Here is a 24,194-nt window from a genome sequence, read left to right on the forward strand (position 1 = left end):
AAAGTGGTTAGTCCTCAGTCTTAAACCTAGGCAGTAAGTGCCAGTAAGCTCTCCACACTTTGAAGTTCAGTCCAATTCGATGCTCATATTTTTATCCAGTGGTTGTCACTGGAGTCTGATCACGAACATTTAGTCGAAATGATTTTGCTACTTGTTGGCTCCTACTCTCAATTCTGTGGTGAGGTGACAATGGCTAAATGAACCAGGAGTTCTATCTTCCTTCAAATCACTGTAGACCAAGACAAAGGTGTGGACAAGTTGTCACTACCCCAAGTATGTTCCCATTGGTTCACACCAGCCCCATTTCAGAAGAAGCTATGGTAACACAGCTGCAGATGAGTGGGACACTGCAAACGTCATGCAATAGATCTGATGTGCAAAGATTCCAATGGAGCAGAACCACTGCAAAGTTCAGAGATGCGAAACTGAGTACAGCATTTAAAAAAAAATGCCCAAAACTGACCACAAAGCAAGTTATGAGGTAAGCACCATGGTGTAACCTCTAATGCTATTCCTGTTTCATGTGAATGAGGCCAGTCTATAAACATAACCCTTTATTTAGCCAAATTTTAACTGCACACCCAATATGCAACAGCTCCACTTAAAAGATAGCTTTGTGAAGTATTTGTACCTTTAAAGTTGTTTTGCTCTTTAATCTCTAACTACAGAATAACTTCCCCTTGGTGTAAAGGCTTTAACCCACGCAATATAATCCAATACATTCTGTATAAATGCTGCTATAACTTCTAGGCCTTGACTATGTGTAACTGGCATATAGCTAGTTATATTTATTAATATTTAAATAAATGAAGCATTGAACCAAGAACTGGACATATTCCTAATTCAACAAGCAATAAAGGGATATGAATTTGGCAGCAATGAAAATCAAATAATCTGTTCCGGTCCAGAATGTTACCTGAGATGAGTGGGTGAGCTGGATGGGCTGAATGGCCTTTTATCAATCCTGGTTCTAATCTTCTATTCTCACTTCCAAATAAACTTCTAACTAAATAGGAGACTTGAATAAACAGTACATCAGCAGGAACTGGAGGCAGTAAGGAGGCAGCAAATAAACAAAGTAGTGCTGAAATAGGCTCTCTGTAAATGTCTCTCATTCTCGCAACATACAAACTTCACTGAACACTTTGTCAGGATTTGCTTCCTTGCAATTAATGGATATGAGGGGGACCTTTGTTTCTTCTTTATTTGTGACGCTGGCATTGCTGGCAGGGTCAGTAGTTATTGCCCATTTCTAGCTGCTCCTGAGAAGGTGGTGGTGAGCCACCTTGAGATATGCAGCACACAAACAGGCCTTTCGGCCCAATTCATCCATGCCGACCAAATGGCCTACCTGAGCTAGCCTTACTGAATGGTTAAGGTATCCCTTGTGAAGGTAATCCCACTGGGGAGGGAGTTCCAGGATGTAGACCCAGCAATGGTGAAGGACTAGCTATATCTTTCTAAGTCAGGTCAATGTGCAGCTTGAAAGGGAAAATGCAGATGGTGATGTTGCCACGCACCTGCTGCCCTTGATTCTAGGGGCTACAGGGCTGAGAAATGCCGTCAGAGTAATTTAGGCAACTAAGTGCAGTGCTTTTCACAGAAGGCATACACTGCACCATCTGTAATGAAAGAATGAACATTTATGATCATAGATGGAGACCCTTTCAAGCTGTCTGTTTGGCCTGGATAATGTTGAGCTTCTTGGATGATATTGAAGCTGTACTCCTCCAGAGGAGTATTCCATCACACTCCTGACTTGTGGCTTGTAAATGTTGGAAAGGTTTTGGGTGTCAGGAGGTGAGCCACTCTCCACAGGATACTCAGCCTCTGACTTGCTCTTGCAGCCATAGTATTTGTGTATCCCGTCCAGTTGAGAACCTGGTTGATGGTGACCACTGGGATTTTGATGTGGGGTCTCAGTGGCGGTAATGTCATTGGCTGTCAAGGTTAAGTGTTAGGTGGTTATTCTCTGGAGGCTCTGTGGCATGGATCTACTTATCAGCGCTGATCTGAATGAGGTCCCGCTCTTGCTGCCTGTGGGCATGATCTTCTTTATTTTCTAAATGGATTTGAACATTATGCAGTCATCAACTGACATGCCTTCCTCTGATCTTACAATGGAAGGAAAGTCACTGGTGAAGCAATTGAATCTGTTTGGACCTAAATCATTGTCTTGAGGCACTCCTGCAGTGATGCTAGGTGCTGGGTTGTTTAGACTCCAATAACTACAGCCAACTTCCTTTGTGCAAGGTTGGATTCCAACCACTGGAGTGTTTTCCCCTTAGCACCCATGGCCTTTAGTTTTACCAGGGCTCCTTAAAGCCACACATGATTAACCACTGCCTTTGAATTCAAGAGCAATCACCCACACTTGTCTCTGGAATTCAGCTCTTCAGTTTGTGTTTGGACCAAGGCTGCAATGAGGATTGGAGCTGACTGTCACCAGTACAGTCCGTACTAGGCATTTGTGAGTAAATGCTGCTTGATAGCACTATCAATGTCACCTTTCCCACTTGGCTGATGGCTGAGAGTTGACTGATTAGGCAGTAATTAGTTTGCTGAGGTTACTGCCAGGGCTGTCAAATTAGTGTGAAGAGCAACAATATAAAAACCACTGAGAGCTCCAATTAAGTTAAGGGCACAAGGGACCTTCCAAAGCATTATACCACACCTGGACAGCATAGAGAAGCAGTGTATTCGGTGACTATTTTTCTGCAGGTGGTGTGTAAGTTAGCATCAGGCTGCAATTCTCCCTCCCACTGCAGGGAAAACTGCAGCTCAGCACCGGGATACATACTGCATGGCCCAATGCACTAAAAGCCACAGTGGCTCTAAACTACACTCCCTCTGGCTCATTCCAAACTGTTTTTGGTGACATGAGGAACATTAACATGTTTCCTGTACAGATAGCAATTTGGCAAGTCACTTACACCACACTAATGAAAGGCTAGCAGTTTGTTAACTTCCCTTGAAGGTTGGCAAGCAAAGGGAAAAGCACTGAGATTTCCCCACATTGTTGGTTTCCAGGGTATTGTAGACTGTGAACGCATAGCTGCCTTCCTGGCTATTCTACCAATCCCTCCAGACTTGTTCCTCTGTTTAACTTCAGAGATACATTTCTGGTGGTGTATGAACCATGTTCATTGTTAGTCTCTGAACTGGTGTCTGCAAGTGTAAGGTTGAGTGAAACTTCCTCTTTAGCTGAGCTACCCTTGTCTACCGCTCCAGATGTGTAGCACCTCTGGACCTAAAACAGGACAAGACTTAGCATTTTGAAATTTAGGTAAGCAACTTTTACCCCACATAGCGTGTGAGGGTAAGATTAAAGTGAGGATGATAAAATACCCTGGGGAACTTGTTCCCTCGCTTTGACAAGCACCATCCAATTGACCACAATGTTGTCTTCATGAGGATGAGTAGATTTCCACTTTTCACTCTCCACTCTTCAAATGAAAGCTGACGCTGCAACAAAGAATGGATTAGGGTCAGCGTTAGAAGTTTTGGGCACACACATCAGGCTGTAACAGTATTGCAGTGTGTTAAAGATGGAAAACGTGAGAAGGCAAGGGATAGTGTAGCAGATGAAACATGCTGCAGTGGGAGCAAGAAGACCTGGAGCAAAGTGTGCTGCAGGAATGAGAGCAGATTGCTGGTAGCTAGGGAGAGAGAGGCATTGCCAGGGCTTGGGCAGATGGGTCAGATATCTGGCACTTACCTGGGCTGCCATTCCTGCACATTCTTATTGCCCAGCTTGTTTGCTATCTTCCTCCCACCTGGTGAAGGGAAGGTGACTCTCTTCCTGCCAAGAATCTTGGAAAAATGGTGGGGAGCCATTGCAATTTCTCCTCTGCCTCCAGTTACATCAAATATTACTCTCCAAGTTTGCACCTATTCTGTGTTAGAAAGCAGCCAATGCCATACAAGTCCAAAGAAAATATGAGATGGGCAAACCCTGGAATCACTGAGCAACCCAACTTCAATATCAGCCAAGAGAATGGGGAAGGCAATTGGTTAGGGATGTAACATTTACCTTTCTTCTCTTTCTTTGGCCTTTTTGTAATAGTTTTATGTCTGAATGATAAAAGTAGTATCCTGATGGTACTACTGTATTTTCAGACTCCATTTCTTCCAGATTTCTTTTTGAGGGGCAAAGAGTATGTGGTTGTTATGCATCACCAGTCTTTTCTCGCCATCTGAATATTCCTTTTATTTCCTTTTCCAAAGGTGGTTTATTCAGTGATTACAGGATCATATTAATACAATATTGCAGTACTTCATGATACACACTATTTACAGTTTCAAATTATAACATGGTCAACACGATCCAACACACACTTGAGCCCCTGAGGTGCCCACCAGTCCTGGAAATCCCCCATTGTACCCGTGGATACTGCGTGCTCCTTCTCCAGGGACACCCAGGCATGGAGGTAACCCTGGAAGAGGGGCCGGAAATTGGCTCAGGCAGAACCCTCGACTGCCCACTGCCCAGACCTGTGAATGGCCACCTTGGCCAGGCCCAGGAGCAAACAGACCAGGAGATCCCCCGAGTGACCCACCCTCCCCTCTGTACCAGGTGACCAAAGATCAGGAGCATGGGGCTGGAATGCAGCCAAAACTCGAGGAGCAGCCCCTTCAGATACTCAAATAGAGGCTGCAACCTCTCACACTCCGTATGTACATGATTCACCGCCTGTCCACAGAAATGACAGGCAGCTGGGGAATCCGTAAACCGACCTAAGAATCTGTTACACGGTACTGCTCTGTGCAATACTTTCCACCCCAGGTTCCCAATGTAAAGGGGGAGGAATCCCGCATAAACAGACATCCACTGGGGACCTCTCTGAATATTCCCTGGTGCTGTCCATTTTATGAGACCAAACTACTCATTGCCTCTAAATAAAATTATTTTTTTCTTCCTACACGATAAGCATGCTGCCTGATTTCTTTTCCTCGTTTCTTGTCTTTATTTTGTTAATTTGATTTCGGTATTACAACAGTGACTGTAGTGAAGAATTGCTACTTACCAGCTATAAACAGATTTGGCCAAGCCTGAGTATGTGAAAGGTGATGTATAAATTATTTTTCTTCTTTCAAAACCCACGGGCCAATTAGTCCCTCAATTCATCATCTGTAAAGATTCTGACCCTTCAAAAAAATTGCCAATAATTTTTTGACTGCTTCACCTTTATATCATCAACAATGTTGTTAATCACATTTTAGAAAATGTTCAAAGATAATGTCCTGCAGTTGCAGGAAAACTGTAATAAAACAGAAAATGCTGAAAAGATGAAGAAGTCAGGTGGCACCTGTCGAGAGAGAAACGAGTTGACGTTCGGGTCAATGACCTATCATCAGATCGATTCTGATGAAAGATGATTTGACTTAAAAATGTTAATACCCTCACTTTCTCCACAGATGTTGCCTGACCTACTCTTTCCAGCATTTGCTGGTTTATTTTAGATGTTGTTGTTCAAGTAAAAGTTAGTGAATCGTTAGCACATTTTAGGATATTCCTGTTTGGATCAACCCATTCATTCCAACTGGGCTAACATCTATGTTAAAGCAATGAGCACCATTCTAACGTACTCATCCTTATACAACATGGAATAATTCTCAAAATAGGTTCTTCTTTTATTGTGAGCAAAAATGAAGTTCTTCTTGCAACTCAAGTTTAAATAACATGATGGAAAAGGTGAACATCATTTCAGTGTCTAATTGAAATTACTGGGTTTTAAATGCCTCAGGCAAAAATGAATCAAATTCTCTGGCGAGTTTGGTAAGTGAAAAACTTATTAAGCATGACTGCATGTCATTTTCCAATTTGCCAGTATTTAATAATCTCTAGGGTAGATTAAGTCCAAGTAAAAGCAAACACCTTGCCCCAGCACCGTGCATTCGCAGCTGGTGCCTCACTGCCACTCACCACTTCTGCGTTTGCCAACTTTGACAATGAACAAGGGGCAGTTTGGTTTATCCCCTCCCTTCTCCTGGGCTATGTACCTGATGCGAGACGGAAGAGCTTCAACCAACATCTTCGGTAGCGTGGAATTTCATTCGTGTTACACACTACTTTCTTTGCATGTCTTAAATTTCTAACTATCAAGATTAATGGCACGTGATTTTCTCAATTATAAAGCATGAACAACATAAAACAACTTTGTTTAAATTTGGTAATGTATGCCTGGTACAACAATTTAGTCATGAAGTTTATTTTTATTGAACGTGATTTAAAGTGCATTTGTCATAATTCCGGGAGTGTGATTTACTTCAACACAAATCTGCTTAAAAACTAGATTTTCCTTGTTTTCTATGCGATTCTTGTGAAGTAAGTGGTCACACGCATCATCGGTGAAGAAATGCGCGGGATGTCACTTCGTGCCAAACAGTTGGTTTTGTTTATGGTATCTCTCGAGCAACTTCAGGTTCGGTTCTAGAAATGCGGATTGTTTTTTTATTCTTAAATATTTTCCGTGCGTGCACACAAAAAGTGACTGAGTTTATCATCATCTAAGAGCAGCTGTAATCTTTCAATGGCTAGGCTACAATCAAAAACGATTTTCTTGAAAGGCCTTGCAATCGGCCTGTTAAGTGGAAAGAAGAGTTTATGAGCTTAAGTTGTGGCTTTAACTGTGGCTGTGATGATGCTTTAGCAGAGCTGGTCGTGGTTAAAGGGCCTTTCCACTTCATCTGGACTCCCCGTTCAATCAGATGAGACAACGGTATTTCACACATGCAGTTCTAGGTGCCCCGGCGAGCTAAATACAGATGTCAAGATAGTTTGTTCACTAAAATAACATATTGCAGCAGGTACCACTACAACGCACTCTGGTATTGAAACAGTCTGTTTACTAATGTACTGACACGTCTGTGATGTCTTGTAGACCCAGCAATAGGAACAAAAGGCACTGTGAAATAATAGGCAGCTGTTGGTGAGGACATGCCTTCACCACACTGTGCAGTTCAGGAGCAAGATAAGATGTGTAACTCAAGTTCATATCGGAAGAAACTGCGAAAGCAACTTCCTTGCATTGGTATTAAATATTTGCTTTTGGGGTTGTAGGAGTAACCAGACTGACGGCCACAAGCTCTAGTTTTGGCAAGGCAATCGATTATTTATTTGTGTGAGGTTTAGGAATTATTTGAATACTCGAGCTCTCAATGGCGCTATACAGTAACTCTCACAATGACTGGCAAACTGAATTAAATAGGAAAGCCTGCATGGATTAAGGAATTTAAACGGCGCTGTTTGACAGAGCAAACTATGGTTACACTCGGCTTGTGACTGTGCTTCTTGGATCAACCTACAGTCATCCTTTCCCCTTACCGTTACTAAGCAATGTGTGGAAGTTAATTGAAATTATACTGGGACTGACAGGGTGGCTACAAACGTACGAAAACAAATGTGACGTATTCATGTTAAAGAGGTGTATAAAAAGCTACTGTTTAAGCACACCCTCAGACAAACACAAGCGGTTTAGAGTGGGAGGTGACAAATGGAAAAAATTCAGGTATGCAAGCAGAAATCGGTAGAATATGCAACAGCTAACGAAGTCCAAACCCGGAAACTGTGGTCATAACTATAGTTAGTAACCATAGAAATATACCTAATGGAGATTCAGGACAAGACCTCTTTCGAAGTCTGGAACGAAAAATGTTTCCTAAGGGATTTGATGTTCGTCACCCTTCAAACATATATTTCCATTATTTTATTTTCCGTGACTGCGGGAAATTGACGAATATTGCAGAGATCAGGTTGCGTATCTGTACAATTAGCTGACGTTTTGTGTGTTTTTTGTGTATTTTAAGGAGATAAATTAGCTTCATGTTATCACACCCACGTTAACAGACACGGTACAATGGAGTAATCTAACCATCAGCATGAAACACGTGTTGTAAGACGGCCCACGAGTGAGGTGTGATGCATTGCACCAGGACAGTACATTTGACTAAGGTCAACAGCATCCTGTGTGGTTGAACTCTCATCTCTGGGCTCATGCTACACCAACAACGAGCGCCACCCAAAAAATAAAACAAATCCCCACTCCAAGTATCTCTCTCGATGAGCTGAAAATCCTCCCTGTCCTGTGATTCCCTCCAACAAACGCCCCAGATGCCGTTAAATTTAATTCGCTACTCAAAAGCAAATACGAGCTTCATATATTTAATGGATTCGGTAACATCGTGCGGAAACACCATAAGCACCATGGTCAGCGAAACGTTGGGTGCAGGAGATTAACGGAATGCGGTGAAGCGATTGCTGGCTATGCAATAACCTCTTATAATAATAATTATTGTTTCTTGCGAGCCGTGTTCAAAGCTCCTCCTTAAGAGTGTCCCCTTAAAATCAATGAGGTGTTTGTAAAACCATTCACAATAGTGATTTCCCCAACCATTTACTGTTGTAGAAAATCGCACCCAGCATTCTTTTAGACGTGGTTCATTTAATTCACGGTGCTTGTGGAGTCCTGGTTTCTGGGCGCGAAGGGTTGTGATCTTTAAATCGGTCTCTAACCCGAATCAGAAGCACGACAGGTCTCCAGGTATTATACAGAAAGCAAATTTAAAATACAACGTGCACCTTTCTCCCACTGATTTCAAAACAAAAGATTTCAACGCAAAAACGTGTTTATAATTGTCCAAATGAGAGTGCATAATGTCATTGTCTAACAGCTGGATTATCGCTTTCCAAATATTGGACATCCCACACAGATAGAAGCTTTGCGAAGATTTAACAGTAGTGATCCGGTATTACACAGTTAACATAGTTATTAAGTGTTTAAAAGTTTGTAAACCGTTGTAAAAGGTAATAATCTTTTCAATCTCGCCGGTAACGGTCAGGTAAATTGCAAATTAAACGGAGCTTGAGAACAGGAATGGAATGTTAAGGTGGTTAACTCCAGTTAGTTACTAATGGAAGGTATGCGAGATTTCTAATGACGAGAAAGCAGAAGGCAACTTTACATTTGAAATAGGGTTCCAGATTTGAGTGCAGGATGAAAAAAGGATTGTTGGCATCAGTAATAGGTGTGGTAACTATGGCTGTTAACCGATTGGAGCCCTTTGCAATTTATCGGCCAAATGTACTAACAAAACAACTCCTATTGTAAGTTCCACTAGAAAACCTTCGGAAGGCTCTGCAATAAGCATTTTCTTGTTCAACAAACGAGAGCCACTGGGAATTCCATGTTAACTATATCTTTAATAGTCACCGTCTATCCTTTTAGATTGAAACATATTTAAATTATTTTTCATTCTGACAACTGCCCTGTCCGTTCGGGAGGAGGAAATTTACATTTCATGTACGTTCGACTGATCATTGGTTCCAGGATAATTATGAGTGGTCAGTATTGTAAACAGAGAATAGTTTTAAAATTAGCAAACTCGATGGTCTATTTTGAAAGATGGAGCTGAGGTATGTTGCATATGAGAAAATCTACTTAAATACATTTTCAGATTTCCAGAGTATGTTTGTGGTTTGAACTTTTAACGATGTTGGCTTTGCCCGTTCGATTTTACCCGCATTGTTATTTGACTGCTCCGTAAAAATGTGAAACCATTGTAGACAATGGGATTATTGAAGGACATTGACAATCGATAAAGCGAAGTTGGACCGTCGGGTAGTTCCTCCACTCTCCCTACCTGAAGACGAGAGAGGGACCCGGGCAATTTAATCAAATATTTACATTTACCATGTGACCTGGAAACATTTCATAATCCCGAGGAAAAACAGACTCCTCATTAAGATAACAAGGCCTTAGTGACCATATTTACATAAGAGACACGTAGAGGCGGTAAAGTTCTACACCAGGCACGATAAATAAGTTTATTTTGTGTTTTTTTACATTGTTTTTAGTCAAATCAATCATTACACACCCTAAATGATTTCCTGCAATGCACTTGATGTATTATAATATTTGTCTTTAAGCAACATTAATCCACATGAGTGCAGAGGAGAACAGAATCACTAAAAGAAACATTATTTATTGACAACACATTTCTAGATTATCGTTTATAAGCAGTTCCCACCGAGATCATAAGTTTCTATAACATATGTGAGTATATACACGAGTCCAGTTTACCAAAATAACACACCTACACAGGTAAATTTTAACCGTTCCTTAGATTCTACACACGCCATTTAACCCACACATCTTGTGAGAGCAGGTAACACGAATTGAAGGGTCAGTCTCTGTCACCGGACGTGTCTACGTGCAACTGATTCAGGTACATTGCTAAAGTCATGCGGGGTATATTGTTATCAATAAACCTTTAAAGCTTCGGGGAAACGCTGGAAGGGAAACGATGAATTAGGCAACCAATCAGTGATATCGACAGCCCTTTGGCTTTTCAGGTGTATTAAAATGGATCTATTTCTGCTGATTCTCAAACCACCACCCAAAATTATTCTCTTTATTAAACGTCACCTCCCCGTTTCCTAGTGATTACCCCTATCCAAGCTTAAGTTCTTCGCTGTTTTCGTTATTTTTGGCTACGGTTTCAATTAATTTAACACCCCTGGCTTCACGCGATGCTGCTACTTGCTTTTGATATCGGCTGTAACCTTCCGGGCTATTGTTTCTGGTAGCCTTACTATTGTTATTATTTTGGCCCAGGATTGACTAGTTCTTAATAAATCAACAACATTGGTGCCCTGTTATCCTGAACTTGACCAATAACAGTGAAGGGCATTTGTGTTGATGACACCCAGCCAGCAGTAACACCAACACTTGCTTTAAGGCCGGGAGAAAACGTATTTGGTAGTTGAGTATTGATATGTGGTTTTTGTGGGTACCTTTAAATACCCGCTGAAACGATAGATTAATTGGGCAGTCATTTAAATCGCAACTCCATGTATAACTATGGGTAAACAAAAATCTTAACGTTACTATGTGTGTGTTAAGTAATTGCTTGACTGTTATGTTTACTTGGACGAAACACTGAAGCAATTGCATTACAGAGACAATGTAACATGCAAGTCGCCCATTAGAAAAATAGCGCGTTTAAATTAAAACGCCTTTGGAGATACTCTAAATAGGAGATAAAAATGACAATCAAGTCACAAACGCCGCTCCCTACAAGGCTTTAGATGAAAAGAATGTTTAAATCCACACAGAGGATGATTTTAGTTAATGCCGGATGAAAAGGGGAAGGAATAAGCCGGAGACTCAATTTAAAATCATTGCATTTTAAAGGTTGGCTGGGCATTGCAAAAAAATCTATTACAATTTTGTCAGTAGACATTTATCCTGCCGCCTTGTGCATTTTGCCAAATAATAATTCAATCTTATGAACATAATTTAATTCATGTGAATCTCCGAAGTTAAATAAAATCAATAATTCTAATTGTCTTGTTATTTTGGACATCCAGCAACGTAGTCCTCAAAGAGTTATATTCTGTGAAATCGACTGGAAAATCTTTTTTTCTTTAAAAAAGGCTGCCGCAGCATTTTTCTTAATACTCATATCTTTATTGGGACTCTTCCTGTTTAGTTACAGAAACTAAAATGTACTGCCAAGACATGTAGACATCGCGCAGGGGGTGGTTCGCTCACATGATATGTCTGACACGTGGAATAAAAAATATACAGTTAGTGTAGTGTTTAATCTGTCAGAAGATAAACTCGCCTACGATGTGGATGGGGTTAACACACACATTCTGTTTTCTTTCAAAAAGAGGTATTGCTTGCCCTGCAAAAAAATAATTTAACAGCCAAAAACAGAACTCCAGCTTTTGCTCGGGTGCCAGACTTGTGCAGAGAAACAGCGCCGCTTGAAGGTCCATTGCTGCCCCCTGGAGTTCATCATTGGGGATTGCTGCTCCCGAGCCGCAGTTTGCAGTATCGAAGAAAACTAAAGATGCGTGGGTTGTTTTTTTATCTCTCATCTGGTTTATTTATTAAATTTTCCACCATGACAGGAAACGAGCGAGGTTTCGGCCCATTGCCTCGCGAATCGGTCGCCGTTCGTCTCACGTTGTTTTAACCGCCCATTCTTGCCGCAGTGTCGCAGACAGTAGCTGGATTCCTGCGGTTTCCAAAGGGTCACAAACCACGGACTGTGTGGAATTGAAATCATACCTGTGTGATTATCTGCCGGCGGCCAGACCATTAATGTCATAATCAAAAATACACAGGCACCAGGAAGTGGCTGTATCCTCAGTAGGAGATCGGAGTGGAAAGCATAGAACTTCGTGTAGAGTTTCTTAATCCTCGTGCTTGAACACATTTAAAACTTTATAATTAAATTTTAAAAAGTAGACCAGACCTTTAAGCTGCTTTTATTTCGATCTACCGCAGGGCGTGTGTACTGATGTCATGTTTCGCACTATATGGGTTATGGTTTCCTCCAGTCGACATAGATTTTATAGTTTCTGCAGCTTTAAGATACAAAAACATATATTTATCTCGGACATAAACTTATGTAAACTAATGCTCAGACTTAGGAGTCCAGTAGGCATGTCCGCTCTCTGCTCACTCCCGACACTACATGTGTGTTTGTGTGCTAACGTTGTGGAGATAACATTGAAAACCTGAAATCCTAAAATAACATAATATTTAGAAATAAAAGAGCTAAAAAATCACTGATATAAACTCCAAATCGAATTTATGTGTAAATATTTAGTTGTCAGTATATAAACAACGCAGTCAAGAAGAAAAAGGTCACCAATAGGGACTGAATAAACTAAATACTTTCTGGGTTTTTTTCTGGTTATCTGCTCGCTTAAAACATTGCACTTTTTGGAAGAAAATCCGTGAAATAAAAGAGGTTTCTCACAGGTTTCTGCTTTCTTTCTTTGCTCGGTGGACTTGGAACAAAGGATAGTGCATACATTTTGGATTTTGAAAATAACTTTTAATCCTGTGCAAATAAATGAGGTGCAAAAGATTGAAGGCGCTCGAGATTGGTTTGCATTGCGAGATGATGTGAGGGTGAGGTGCAGGAATCCCATTGATGGAAGCGGCGCTTGCTCGTGCACGCGCGCACGTCCCCGGCGCGAGCCGCGTCCCGGAACCGCGCGCTCCCGGGGCGCTTTCGAAAGCACAAAGGCTCCTTCTCCGATTGGCTGGAAGCCGTCCAAAAGACCCGCCTCGTCCCTCCTTCCTGCCCGGGCCCGGATTCTAGAACGCGCTGCGGATTGGTCGGTTCACGGGATATGCAAATCCGCCCGGGTTTCCTGCCGACAGAAAGAAATCGCCAGGGGTTTTGTGCAGAAATTCCGAGACATTCACCTTAAATCATAAAGGAGAGAGAGAGAGAGGCTCATTCATAAAGCGCTGAAGTGTTCCTGCCAGCGTAGTGTTCAAATAATTTTATTTTACAACAAAAAAGGACAGCACCTTAAGAGGAGGAATGCCCATGCAGAAAAGGGAAGCAAGTTACTTATGAGTGACGAAGTCAATTTCTTCTTTAGGTTTCTCCAGTTTAATTTTTTTAAGCTTTTAAAAAAAAACTTTAAAGGTTTTTTTGCGTTATTTGGCGCAGAGGCATCCACAGGGCGGGTGTCTATTGTATGAAGTTCACGTTGGACTGAAGGTCTCTCTCTTTCTGTGCGCTCTGAATTTTGGTCAGGGGATTATATATGTGGTGTTTGCACGTCTCAAACCACAGAAGAGCCACAAGTCTAACCGAGCTGCAAAACCACGCTGCCCCCCAATAAAGATCTAGAAAGCGAAAGCTGCGAGAATTAAACCGTGGCTGTGGTCGTAGAGAGAAGGGAAAAAAAAGTAACTTGGAACTATTTTATTTGAGCAGAGCGAACTGTGGTCTCTTCAACTGCTGGATAAAATCACCGTGCCTTTTTTTAAAAAGAAAGAAGAAAGTTGCCTCTTCGTTGCTTTTGAGTGTAATCGGTATTCTGCACGATCGGGGCGTCAATTTCTGCTAACATCCTCTCGATATGCTGCGGGAGGGCAGCCGGCAACCAGAACCGTGGTGTGGGACTGGAAAAGTGAAAGGGGGCTCAACAACAGAACGTCTACAGGTGGACAGTTCGTTACTTTAACCCGTGACTGACTCGAACCGATCGCAAACCCCACCTACGCCTGGTGCTTGCGGCTGAAACTCGCCAGACACTCGAGCGAAGGCTTCATCTCTCCAGAGACTCCGGGGTCTGCACTGGGTCGCAGGTGGATTGAGGGAAGGGGACAGAGAGAGACAGAGAGAGAGAGACCCTCGCACAGGCCAAGTTTCTGTAGCTGCCCGGTGTTGAGAATTTTTGTCTTTGAGATTGCTAAGCTTTGTTGTGATGCGTATCCCTGTAGATACCAACACTAGCCGCCGGTTCACGCCGCCTTCGACAACGCTGAGCACGGCGAAGATGGGTGACTCCCTCCCGCTGGCGCCGCCGGACAGCGCTATGGGCAAACTGCGGCCGGCGGATCGCAGCATGGTCGACGTGTTAGCCGATCATCCCGGAGAGCTGGTCCGGACTGACAGTCCAAACTTCCTCTGCTCCGTCCTGCCGACTCACTGGAGATGTAACAAGACCCTTCCCATCGCATTTAAGGTAAACCCAGTGTGAAATACTTCGGTGAAACCCATTGGTGCCGACAGTGGCTGTAACTGAACCTTTGATAGGTCTTGTAGTCCAGTTTCAAGAGCAAAAACTTTGCATTGCTGCAGTGTATTTTAATTATACTATCTGGTGCCGATCAATAAAAGGAGAAAGGTGAATCAAACAATTTAAAACCGATATGCAGAGGTGACAGGTCAAGGTGACCTATTTTTAGGGCTGACCCCCTCTGATGAACGTACTCCCAGACTAGCGTTATAGGGCTCTTCGATAACTTCAGTTTTCTTACAAATTGGATTATAAATTACGCCGGTCTTTCCTCCCCCGCACACCCTCCCCTTTCCCACCCACACACGCGGGCCTTTTCCCACAGTTTTGACCGAGATCATACAGGGAAATTGCATACCCTAAAAAAAAGGGTGTTTTTAGAAGAACATCAGAAATATAAGTAAGAGTAGGCCATTCGGCCCCTCGTGTTTGTTCCGCCATTCACGCCTGCTGTGTTAATTCGGAAGGGGACTTTCCTGCTCTAACTCATAACCCTTAGTTCACTTGTTAGGCGCAGCTGTGCAACGTTGTTCTGAAGGAGTCAGAACATGGGGGAAGCTTTGCTTCCAGACAAGGGGGGGGGGTGGGGAAGAGATATTTGGAGGGTTAGGTTTGGCGATGAAGCGGGTTGAGGATTTAGAGTGGGTGCTGCCTGATTCCCTTTCTCGCTCTGACCCCTCTGTGCCTGACCTGTGCTCCTCTCCCGGATGCAGGTGGTCGCCCTGGGAGATGTTCCTGATGGGACTCTGGTCACGGTCCTGGCAGGCAACGACGAGAACTACTCGGCCGAGCTGCGCAACGCCACGGCCGTCATGAAGAACCAAGTCGCCCGCTTTAACGACCTGCGATTCGTCGGCCGGAGTGGACGAGGTAGTCAAAGCAAAACTAAAGCAAAACTCATCGGGCCGGGAGTTTCTCCGACCTTCGCTGTTGCTTCCCTGATCATGTTGTTATAATCCTCCCTTCAACGTAAATGCTCGCCCAGAATGTATCAAGTAGCAAAGTCATCTGGGCCTGATAAGCAGACTCGAAAATATTCTGCTAAATGTAGATTATATCAGGTTTTGTTGATTCTACATTGTCAGATGGAGCTGCCTGCACAATATCTGGGGCTGTTGACAATCTGCGGAGGGTCTTGATATTATTTTGGTCGGAGATTGTTATTATTTGGGGAGGCGGTTTTGGAGTGGGCGGGGTGGGGTGAGGAAGGAGGTGGGGGAACACCGGGATCTCTACAGAAACCAAACGGGCATTTAATCTGCACGGTCACAATTTCAGGAGATCCGTTTCGATTCTCTGGCTCCATCACCCTCTACCCCATGCCCGCTTGGGACTTACCAGTGGCCTGAACTGTCCTGAAACCTCTCGGGGTTACTCCAAATATTTAGACCAACTTATCAGGTCACATTAGCCTGGCTAAATCAGACCACAATGTTAGCAGCTGAATTTACAACCCATTGTAAAATCAATTTAAGCCACATAAAATGCCAGATATACTGGTCTATACTTTACTGCTATGTCTAGATAAAAACATTGTTTTTTTAAAAAAAAGAACTGCACTTGTTAAAAATAAAGTAGTTTTAATGGACAAAAGCTGAGTTTAAGCAATCTTTTAAAACATATTGGTGAAGGATACTCAATAACTTCAGTGAAACATTTGCTGTTGTTATGCTACAAATTGAAATGTAATCTAATATCACAGAAAATTTGCAATGATTAAATTCTATTAACGGGAAAAAAGTTAACACATATAAAGAAACTAAGAACGGGAAATGTGATGATGGCATGCTGTGACAATCATTCTGTAAAGTATTTAGATCTGCAATGGAGTTAACAGTAAAAGTGTTGATTTCGGTCTGATTTTAAATCTTTGTTAACACGGGTAACATATTCCCATTATTTTTAAACCCTACATGTCTCTATAACCTGCTCATTGGTTGCTGTGCCCCCTGTTTCAGGGAAGAGTTTTACGTTGACCATCACAGTGTTTACAAACCCTCCTCAAGTCGCCACTTACCACAGGGCCATCAAGATTACCGTGGACGGACCCAGAGAACCCAGGAGTGAGTACCCGAATTGTCCTTGCTTTTTTCCGAACGGGCGGGATTTAAGCGTTGTGTCCTGTACAATATTTCCACAATGATGCTGTAAGATGGGGAAATGCCAGAACTGTTTTCTATGTTCTGAGTCGCCATGAATCGTTCAAATGTTAAATTGCGCAAATGCACCAGAAACTATCTGCTGCTTGGGCACAGCTGACAGATTCCAACAGACAGGTGACTTCCGTTTATTTTAAGGACAAACCAAATGTTTTATAAAGCAACAAAGGGTCTTGATTCACACCGATAGTTTTGCAGTGCGTAGAGGGGGTGTATATGGTTGCGGAAGCGAAAAAAAATCCGCATGTTGAACAAATAACGTTCAAGTGAATGTGTTTAACAAACCGTAATCCAACGTACATCGAGTATTTTAAATAATTTCCTCATCAGATGAATGAAATTCCTTACCCGCCGAAAGATTCTCAACCTGCCATTAGTATGATTTTCATGATTCTGTGAGACTGTCTGGTGGCCAGTTTAACGTACTATTGTCAAAAAAACGTTTTATTCATTAATTCCTATGAAGAAATGTTCATGGTATTAATATGTAAAACATAATCGTACGAGACTTTTAAAATTAAGTGAAAGCCATGCATTTATTAAATCATCTTCACACGTCATTGGCCGTTTAAAAGAACATTACATTCGCTATATGTATAATGACCACATAAATTAAACCAAATGGTCTTTCTATTTAAGCACTCAAAAATTGTTGTGGAATTATATTCCTTAAAATAATGAAAGACATCTCACTGGGATCCTTAATACGGCTGTCTATCGGAAGATTTTATGGCACTTTATAAATTGCAGGCATCGGGAATTTTCTATGTTGTGTTCATTTGTAAAAGCAGGTCCAGTAATAAATTATTAAGGAACGCGGACCTGTTAACAACAAGCAGCCTAATGTATAGTTCACTTTAAGCACCTTTGGCTCATTTGGCTCAGTTCGGAGGTAATAGCAATTGTTGAAAAATGCATTGTAAGTCAGTCACATATAATTAATATTATGTCAAATTTTAAACATTGTCAGGCCATAGCAACGGTATCTTCTTACATATGAATTAATAACAATTACAACTATTAATATTTTACAAAAATACCAACTATTATCACCTGATAAGGTAAATAAATATCTAACAAATAACATAAATAGAATATTTTGAATTATTTGTACACATCATTCTCCCAAAAAACACTGATGCTTGTTATTAAAGAAACGTGATGCTAAGATTCAATAGTACTCAAGCAAATCAGTGTATCAACGAAAAATGCCTAGTTTTTTATCTGATAAAGATCATTTGATTCTTCCACGGGCAACATGGAGTAGGTATTTACTCAAGGTGAATAAACAAAACTAACACTGATATAATAGTATATATTTGAAAAATGAATAAAGTTAGTTGTAGAATGCTAGAATAAACTAAACACAATAACTGCTTTAATATTTCAATAATTATTGAACTTATTTGTAGGTGCTTACATTTTTTTGCAATATACGATATAAAACTATAGCTTTTAATGTAACGTTATTTCTAAGCATTTTACAAAGATGTGACATTCAAAATGGTCACAAATGACAGTTTTAGGAGATTAGCAGTAGTAAACAGTAAGGATGGCACAGTTACAAGGGAATACAGAGCAATGGCTCAAACAGTACGGTCATTTTTGAGATGCTTTGACACAATGATTCTAACTAAAATACAAAGCGTATTATTTATTATTAATTTCACTGTGTTTCTTTATAGTTTCTGCTTTTAAAATGCTTATCTGATACATTGGTAAATTAATATTTAGTATTTTCAACCATCACAAATACCAATCCTTAAAATATCTTGTTTTGCTCTGACTTTAATGTCAATCTTTGGCTACACTAGATATACCAAACAAAATGAATCAACAAAAGCTTGAAATGGTTTGCTTTGCCTTGGTTCAAAAAGAAGACATTATTAATTCCCACTGATCCTTCCCTTCAAACTTAATACTTTTTTAAAAATTCTATCTCTCTTTGCCAGCACATTATATTCAGTCAGAAGTATTTAATCTTGGCCATCTAGAAGCTTTGAGATTATTTATGTGGTTTGGATATCCAGTGGGTAGTGATGATGATTTTATGATTAAAAGAATATGAAAAGATTTAGTTTTCTCAGCAAGTATCAATTTTGCTTACAATGCAAATAATTAATTTTCATACTGTTTAAATATAAATATTTACATTTCAAGTTACTCTTCTTGGTAGTAATTATTAGTAAATGACAATTTATTATCTGTATTTGCAGTGTAAATTTGGTAGTGTAAAATATAAATCAGGCTTAACTCTAAAAATAATCTCTTCAAGAATAAAAAGTACTTCAACATGATCTGAATATAATGTTTCTATATCTACATGGGATTACAATAAAATATGAAACACAGTTCAGATTTTTTGGAGGGTGGATATGGCATTAGTCTTTTTATTTATGAATAGCAGATTATCCTTTCACCCATTCGTCCAAACCACAGAATTACCTTTGATCTCGTGTTTGGTAAACATCAGAGAAACCAACAGATTTCAGATAAAGATTCATCTCACTTCATCGCCAAACCACAGAGTTGAGTCAAAGTGCTCTCTATATACCGGAGCTGTGATAGATTCATTAACAATATGCCATCAGTTTGCATACCTGATCAGCTATCCAGAACTTAATAAATGATTGCAGAGGAAATTATCATTTGATATCCAATATTATAAGTTAATATTGTTATTATATTAAGAGATCTTCCATTTGAAAATTATGTTCATTGCAGGATATTTTCAAGAGAGAATTTTACATGTAGGACTGCATTTTGTTAACTATTTCACTTCCTAAACAATTGTTTTATGCACAAAATGCTTTAAAAACGGTGAAAACAGAAGTGATATAAAGAGTAGTTAGGGCAAGTGGCTTCATGTCATTCAGATTTGCACAGAAGCCAGCATTTTGCTGCCTTTGGGTCTTTTCATGTAAAATTGGTTTGTTTGGGGAGTAGCTTATGGTTATACAGGTAAGTGAAGAAATTTGCAGGAGGTCATATCACACCAAATCCCTTACAATAACAGCAGGACATGCTGAAATTTTTACTACGCCTTGCCAGATTTCACAGTGCTGTGATAAAGAATGACACTTGCAAGTGGGAAGCCACAGCTTCAAGTATAAGTATCTTACTGCGAAGCGTCTAGATATTTTAACAGAAATTACTGTTGAAACTCTACATGTAGATATTAATCAAAATCAGATTCAAATATTCCAAAATGTAAGTTCTCTTGAAAGGATAACAATAATATTTTGCTTATGTTATCTTTTAAAATTGCTCCTGTTGATGGCAGAAGCCAATTTCAAACACAAATTGGATAGTAACTATGGTCTGTGAATACATAGGTTCATTTTAAACCTGACAAGCTGGAATATGTGAGAAGCACAAGAATTGCAAGCAAGTTTAAAGGCAATGCATTTTCTTTTCATTTTGATGTTTAAGCCACAGCTTTTTCCAAATTCAGTATTAAGTACAATATTTAAAATTACTGGTATTGGTAATATTTAGCTCTTGATCCCTGGGATTTTTATCATATTCTGAACATTGTGAGATCCAAAGAGTCTACTGATGATGTACTTCTGCTGCACAAGCTTGTATAAATCTGAAATGATTCAAGGACTATATCAGTATTTGGCACTCTTACACATGACAAAATTTAGAAAACTATTTTATATCTTTTGATATTATTTGATTTATTAGCTCAAATGCTGTGAATTATTTAAGTGCCATTTGTCAAATTTCTATTTATCATATTTTATATATAATTTCCACAGCTTTATGTGTTAATTTAGTCTTGGGCAGTTCATTCAAATGGTAACTTTACATATGTAAGTTATCAGCGTGTGTTTTTGGCAGTGTGTTTGTCTGCAGCTGAGCTTGAACACGTCTGTGTTCTCCCCTACCTGTGTAGACATCAAAATTTGGAATTTTTCAAAGACACTTTGGCAGCTTCAGTAAGCCTGAAGTCAGTGAGAACTGGGAGTGGGAGGGCATGAAGTTCTGCACTGGCTGGAGTCATATTTGCGACAAAGGGAAATGCTTATGATTTAAAAAGAATGTTGGAAATCCTAAGCAGGTCAGGAGGCACCTGCAGACAGGGAAACTGAGTTAATATTTCAGGTTACTGAACTGTTATCAGGTAGTTATAGTTGTTGGAGCAAGCCATCTGAGTCTTAGGACATTGCTGCCAGAGTTCCTCAGGACAGGATCGCAGGTTCAACTCCTCATACTGTTCATCGGGATTATTATTGCTCTCATTATCAACACTCTGGAGTGGTGACCATTGAACATATGAGGGGATGCTGTTACTTCTAGATCAGGTTGGATATCCTGTGATGAATGGTCTGTTTACCTGTTGACTCATTGAAGCTTCTCCATTATCTTCAAATCAGATCTGTAATGCAATTCTTTTCACTTGCCTATTAGTGTGTAATTACAAAGACACTCCACACTAAAGCAGAAAAAGCTATTGGTTTGATCAGCACTTCATTCATTGCCTTAAGCATCTAACATGCTAAGACTACAGCATATTTTGCCATGCAACAACCTACTAAGCCAGCTTCAGAAATAGCCATCGAGCTCATCACTCTAAAGAAGGCAAGTGTGTAGAAACATCACCACTTCTAATCTTCCTTCTAAGTCACACACACTTCTGACTTGGAAATACTTGCTTGTTATTTCATCACTGCTGGATCAAATTCCCGGATGTCTTTTTGCTCTACAACATTGTAACAAATCTTTACTATGATGATTGCAAACATTTCAAAACGACTAGAGAAACAAGGGACTGCAGATGCTAGAATCTAGATGAAAAACACAATGATGCTGGAGGAACTCAGCAGGCCAGGCAGCATCCTTGGAGAAAAGCAGGCGGTCAACATTTCAGGTCGGGACCCTTCTTCAGGACTCGAGAAACATTGACCGCCTGCTTTTCTCCATGGATGCTGCCTGGCCTGCTGAGTTCCTCCAGCATCACAGTGTTTTTCATTTCAAAACAACTTCTCACCATTATCTGTTTGAGGGCAGTAAAAGATGATCAAAAAATACCCATATCCCAAAAAAAGGTTCTGTTGGGGACAGAACATTCTCCATATTGACTTTGCCACTTGTTGTGCCCACTCAATTTCTTCCATGAAACCTGGAAATTCATCTATGGAATTAGTATTGGTTTATATCTCAGATATGTGCATCTTATGACATTTATTTACAAGTCTCATCTTTGGAGCAAACTGACTCTTTCAACTGAATGTTCTTCAGTAGAATTGGTGCCACAATGCTGATAGGTAGCGACTTGCTGTATTTAGCAGTTAGTTGCATTTTGGACAGTTTTCTGATTATTATTATCTTATAGAGCAGTTTCATGCATTGGTGGCACACGGTTATTTATGATGACTGGATGATGAGCTTCATAGGTCATTTGACAGTTCTGTCCACAAAATTAGCTATTAGTAGAAAAATTATAACATCACAGATTTTTAGGAATTCTGTTTCACAAAATGGTTAGATAATATCTTGAAAAATTACTTTTTTCAGTATTATGAAGTCATTCCCTGGAAATAAAGTACTTTCCCATGATCATATCATTGCACCGAAAGTACCAAGCAGACAACAATCCACTCAGATAGGGCAGTACCACAGTGCAGCTGGTGGAGCTGCTGCCTCACAGCTCCAGTGACCCTGGTTCAATCCTAACCTCCGGTGATGTCTGTGTGTGTGTTCTCCCGGTGACTGCGTGGGTTTCCCCGGCTGCTCTGGTTCCCTCCCACATCCCAAAAACATGCAAGTTGGTGGATTAATTGGCCACGTAAATTGTCCCTAGTGGATGAGAGGTAGAATTTACAGGGAGTTGACTGGAATGTGGGGAGAGTAAATGGGCTGGGATAGGATTAGAGCAAAAAAAAAGGGTGTTTGATTAAATAAGAGGGTGCCACTAGTAGAGCCACTGCCTCACAGTACCAAAGACATGGATCCAATGCTGGCCTCCAGTAGTATCTGTGTTAAGTTTGCACATTCTCCCTGTGACCACATGGGTTTCCTCCAAATGCTCTGGTTTCTTCCCACTTCCCAAAGACATGTGGGTTGGTATGTTAATTAGCCACTCTAAATTGTCCCTAGTGTTTGGGTGGGTGGCAGAACCTTGGAGGAGTTGATGAGAATGCTGGAAGAATAAAATGGGATTAATGTAACTGGGCGGTGATGGTCAGTGGGGATTCGATGGGCCTATTTCCATACTGTATCTCTCTGCCTCTGTGGACGTGGAGGTATTTTCATTTGAATCTTCACCAGTTGTCAAACAGACCAAATTAAACACAAGCATCCAGGTGGAGAACAGATACCTTCCCCAATACATTTCTCTCGTTCCACTTTGCCTATTTCTTCACCATGTGTATCATCTCCAGAAAAAAGACCTCAAGGTTTCGTTATATAATTGGATCTGAAATTCACTGTAGTGTATCACAGATTAGGAGGCAAGTGAAAATAAACATTGCTTATTTCATGGTAATCTTGGATAAATGTATCATTTTATATTACAATATATAACTAATAGGTACCCTTACCAGTGTGAATAGTTTCACCAGCTCTTAAAACAATCAAAGTTAGCCACATTATGTACATATTGCACACTAGTATTGTCGACTTCATATCATGAAAGCAAGGAAAATAAAAATGCACCATTGAATCTTTTTGCTAAGCTTTCAAAACCCCAAGCAATTTTTCCTTCATCTGACTTCTGCAATTTTTAAAAAAATGACAAATAACTTGCGGGAAAAATTGGATTTGGATTTAGTACCCATTCTGTGATTGTAACCAAATGAAATTGGCATATTAGTGTCTGGCCCATTGCATTTTGTCTTGAAACCATTGCACTATGTGTGTATTACTTGAAGAATCCAGTCAACATCAGTTAAATGTACAAATATATTTATAGTGTCAGGAGTATTATTCATTTCTGTACAAACTGTCAGGCACATTACTGCCAAAAAGGCATCAATGAATGAGATAATATTAGGCAGCCTGTATTAGTATGCTCTGCAGGAATGATGCCATTGGTCAATCCAATGCCACTTTTAAATGAGATTTGTTTGAATCAGATTATATTATATACACACACACACACACACACACACACACACACACACACACGTGCGCACGCAAAGAGAAATATATATCTACTGAGCTAAAATTCCTAGAAGAATTTCCACACAGTGACTGACCTGGTTTACCTCTATGTAGATCTATTGGTAACACAAGCCAAGAAATTACTGTTTCTAATAAGCACACAGATACTTAGCACCTTTGTATGACTTGTCTCTGCCATAAAACCATTTGAAATAAGCAAGGTCTCTGTTAAAATAGTGATTAGGGAATAACACATATTAAGCTCAATGGAAATATTCTACCACCTAAAACATACCATTTCCGATACTGGCTAATATCATTTTGCCATTCCAACAGAAACATTCATTTATTTAAAATATATA

At 40.4% G+C, this 24,194-nt stretch overlaps 1 protein-coding gene across 2 annotated transcripts in view; it reads left to right on the plus strand.

Annotated features, from left to right (window-relative positions):
• The window catches only part of runx1 (RUNX family transcription factor 1), a 181,316-nt gene that overhangs the window by 121,547 nt on the left and 35,575 nt on the right, over positions 1-24,194 (plus strand). For both annotated transcript variants that reach the window (XM_052013880.1, XM_052013881.1), the window contains exons 3-5: positions 14,265-14,509; positions 15,277-15,433; positions 16,522-16,626. In XM_052013880.1, coding sequence (XP_051869840.1) covers positions 14,265-14,509; positions 15,277-15,433; positions 16,522-16,626 — 507 coding nt within the window. The remainder of the gene's footprint in view (positions 1-14,264; positions 14,510-15,276; positions 15,434-16,521; positions 16,627-24,194) is intronic.

This window comes from Pristis pectinata, chromosome 4 (assembly GCF_009764475.1).
Source record: "Pristis pectinata isolate sPriPec2 chromosome 4, sPriPec2.1.pri, whole genome shotgun sequence".
Taxonomy (NCBI): Eukaryota; Metazoa; Chordata; class Chondrichthyes; order Rhinopristiformes; family Pristidae; genus Pristis; species Pristis pectinata.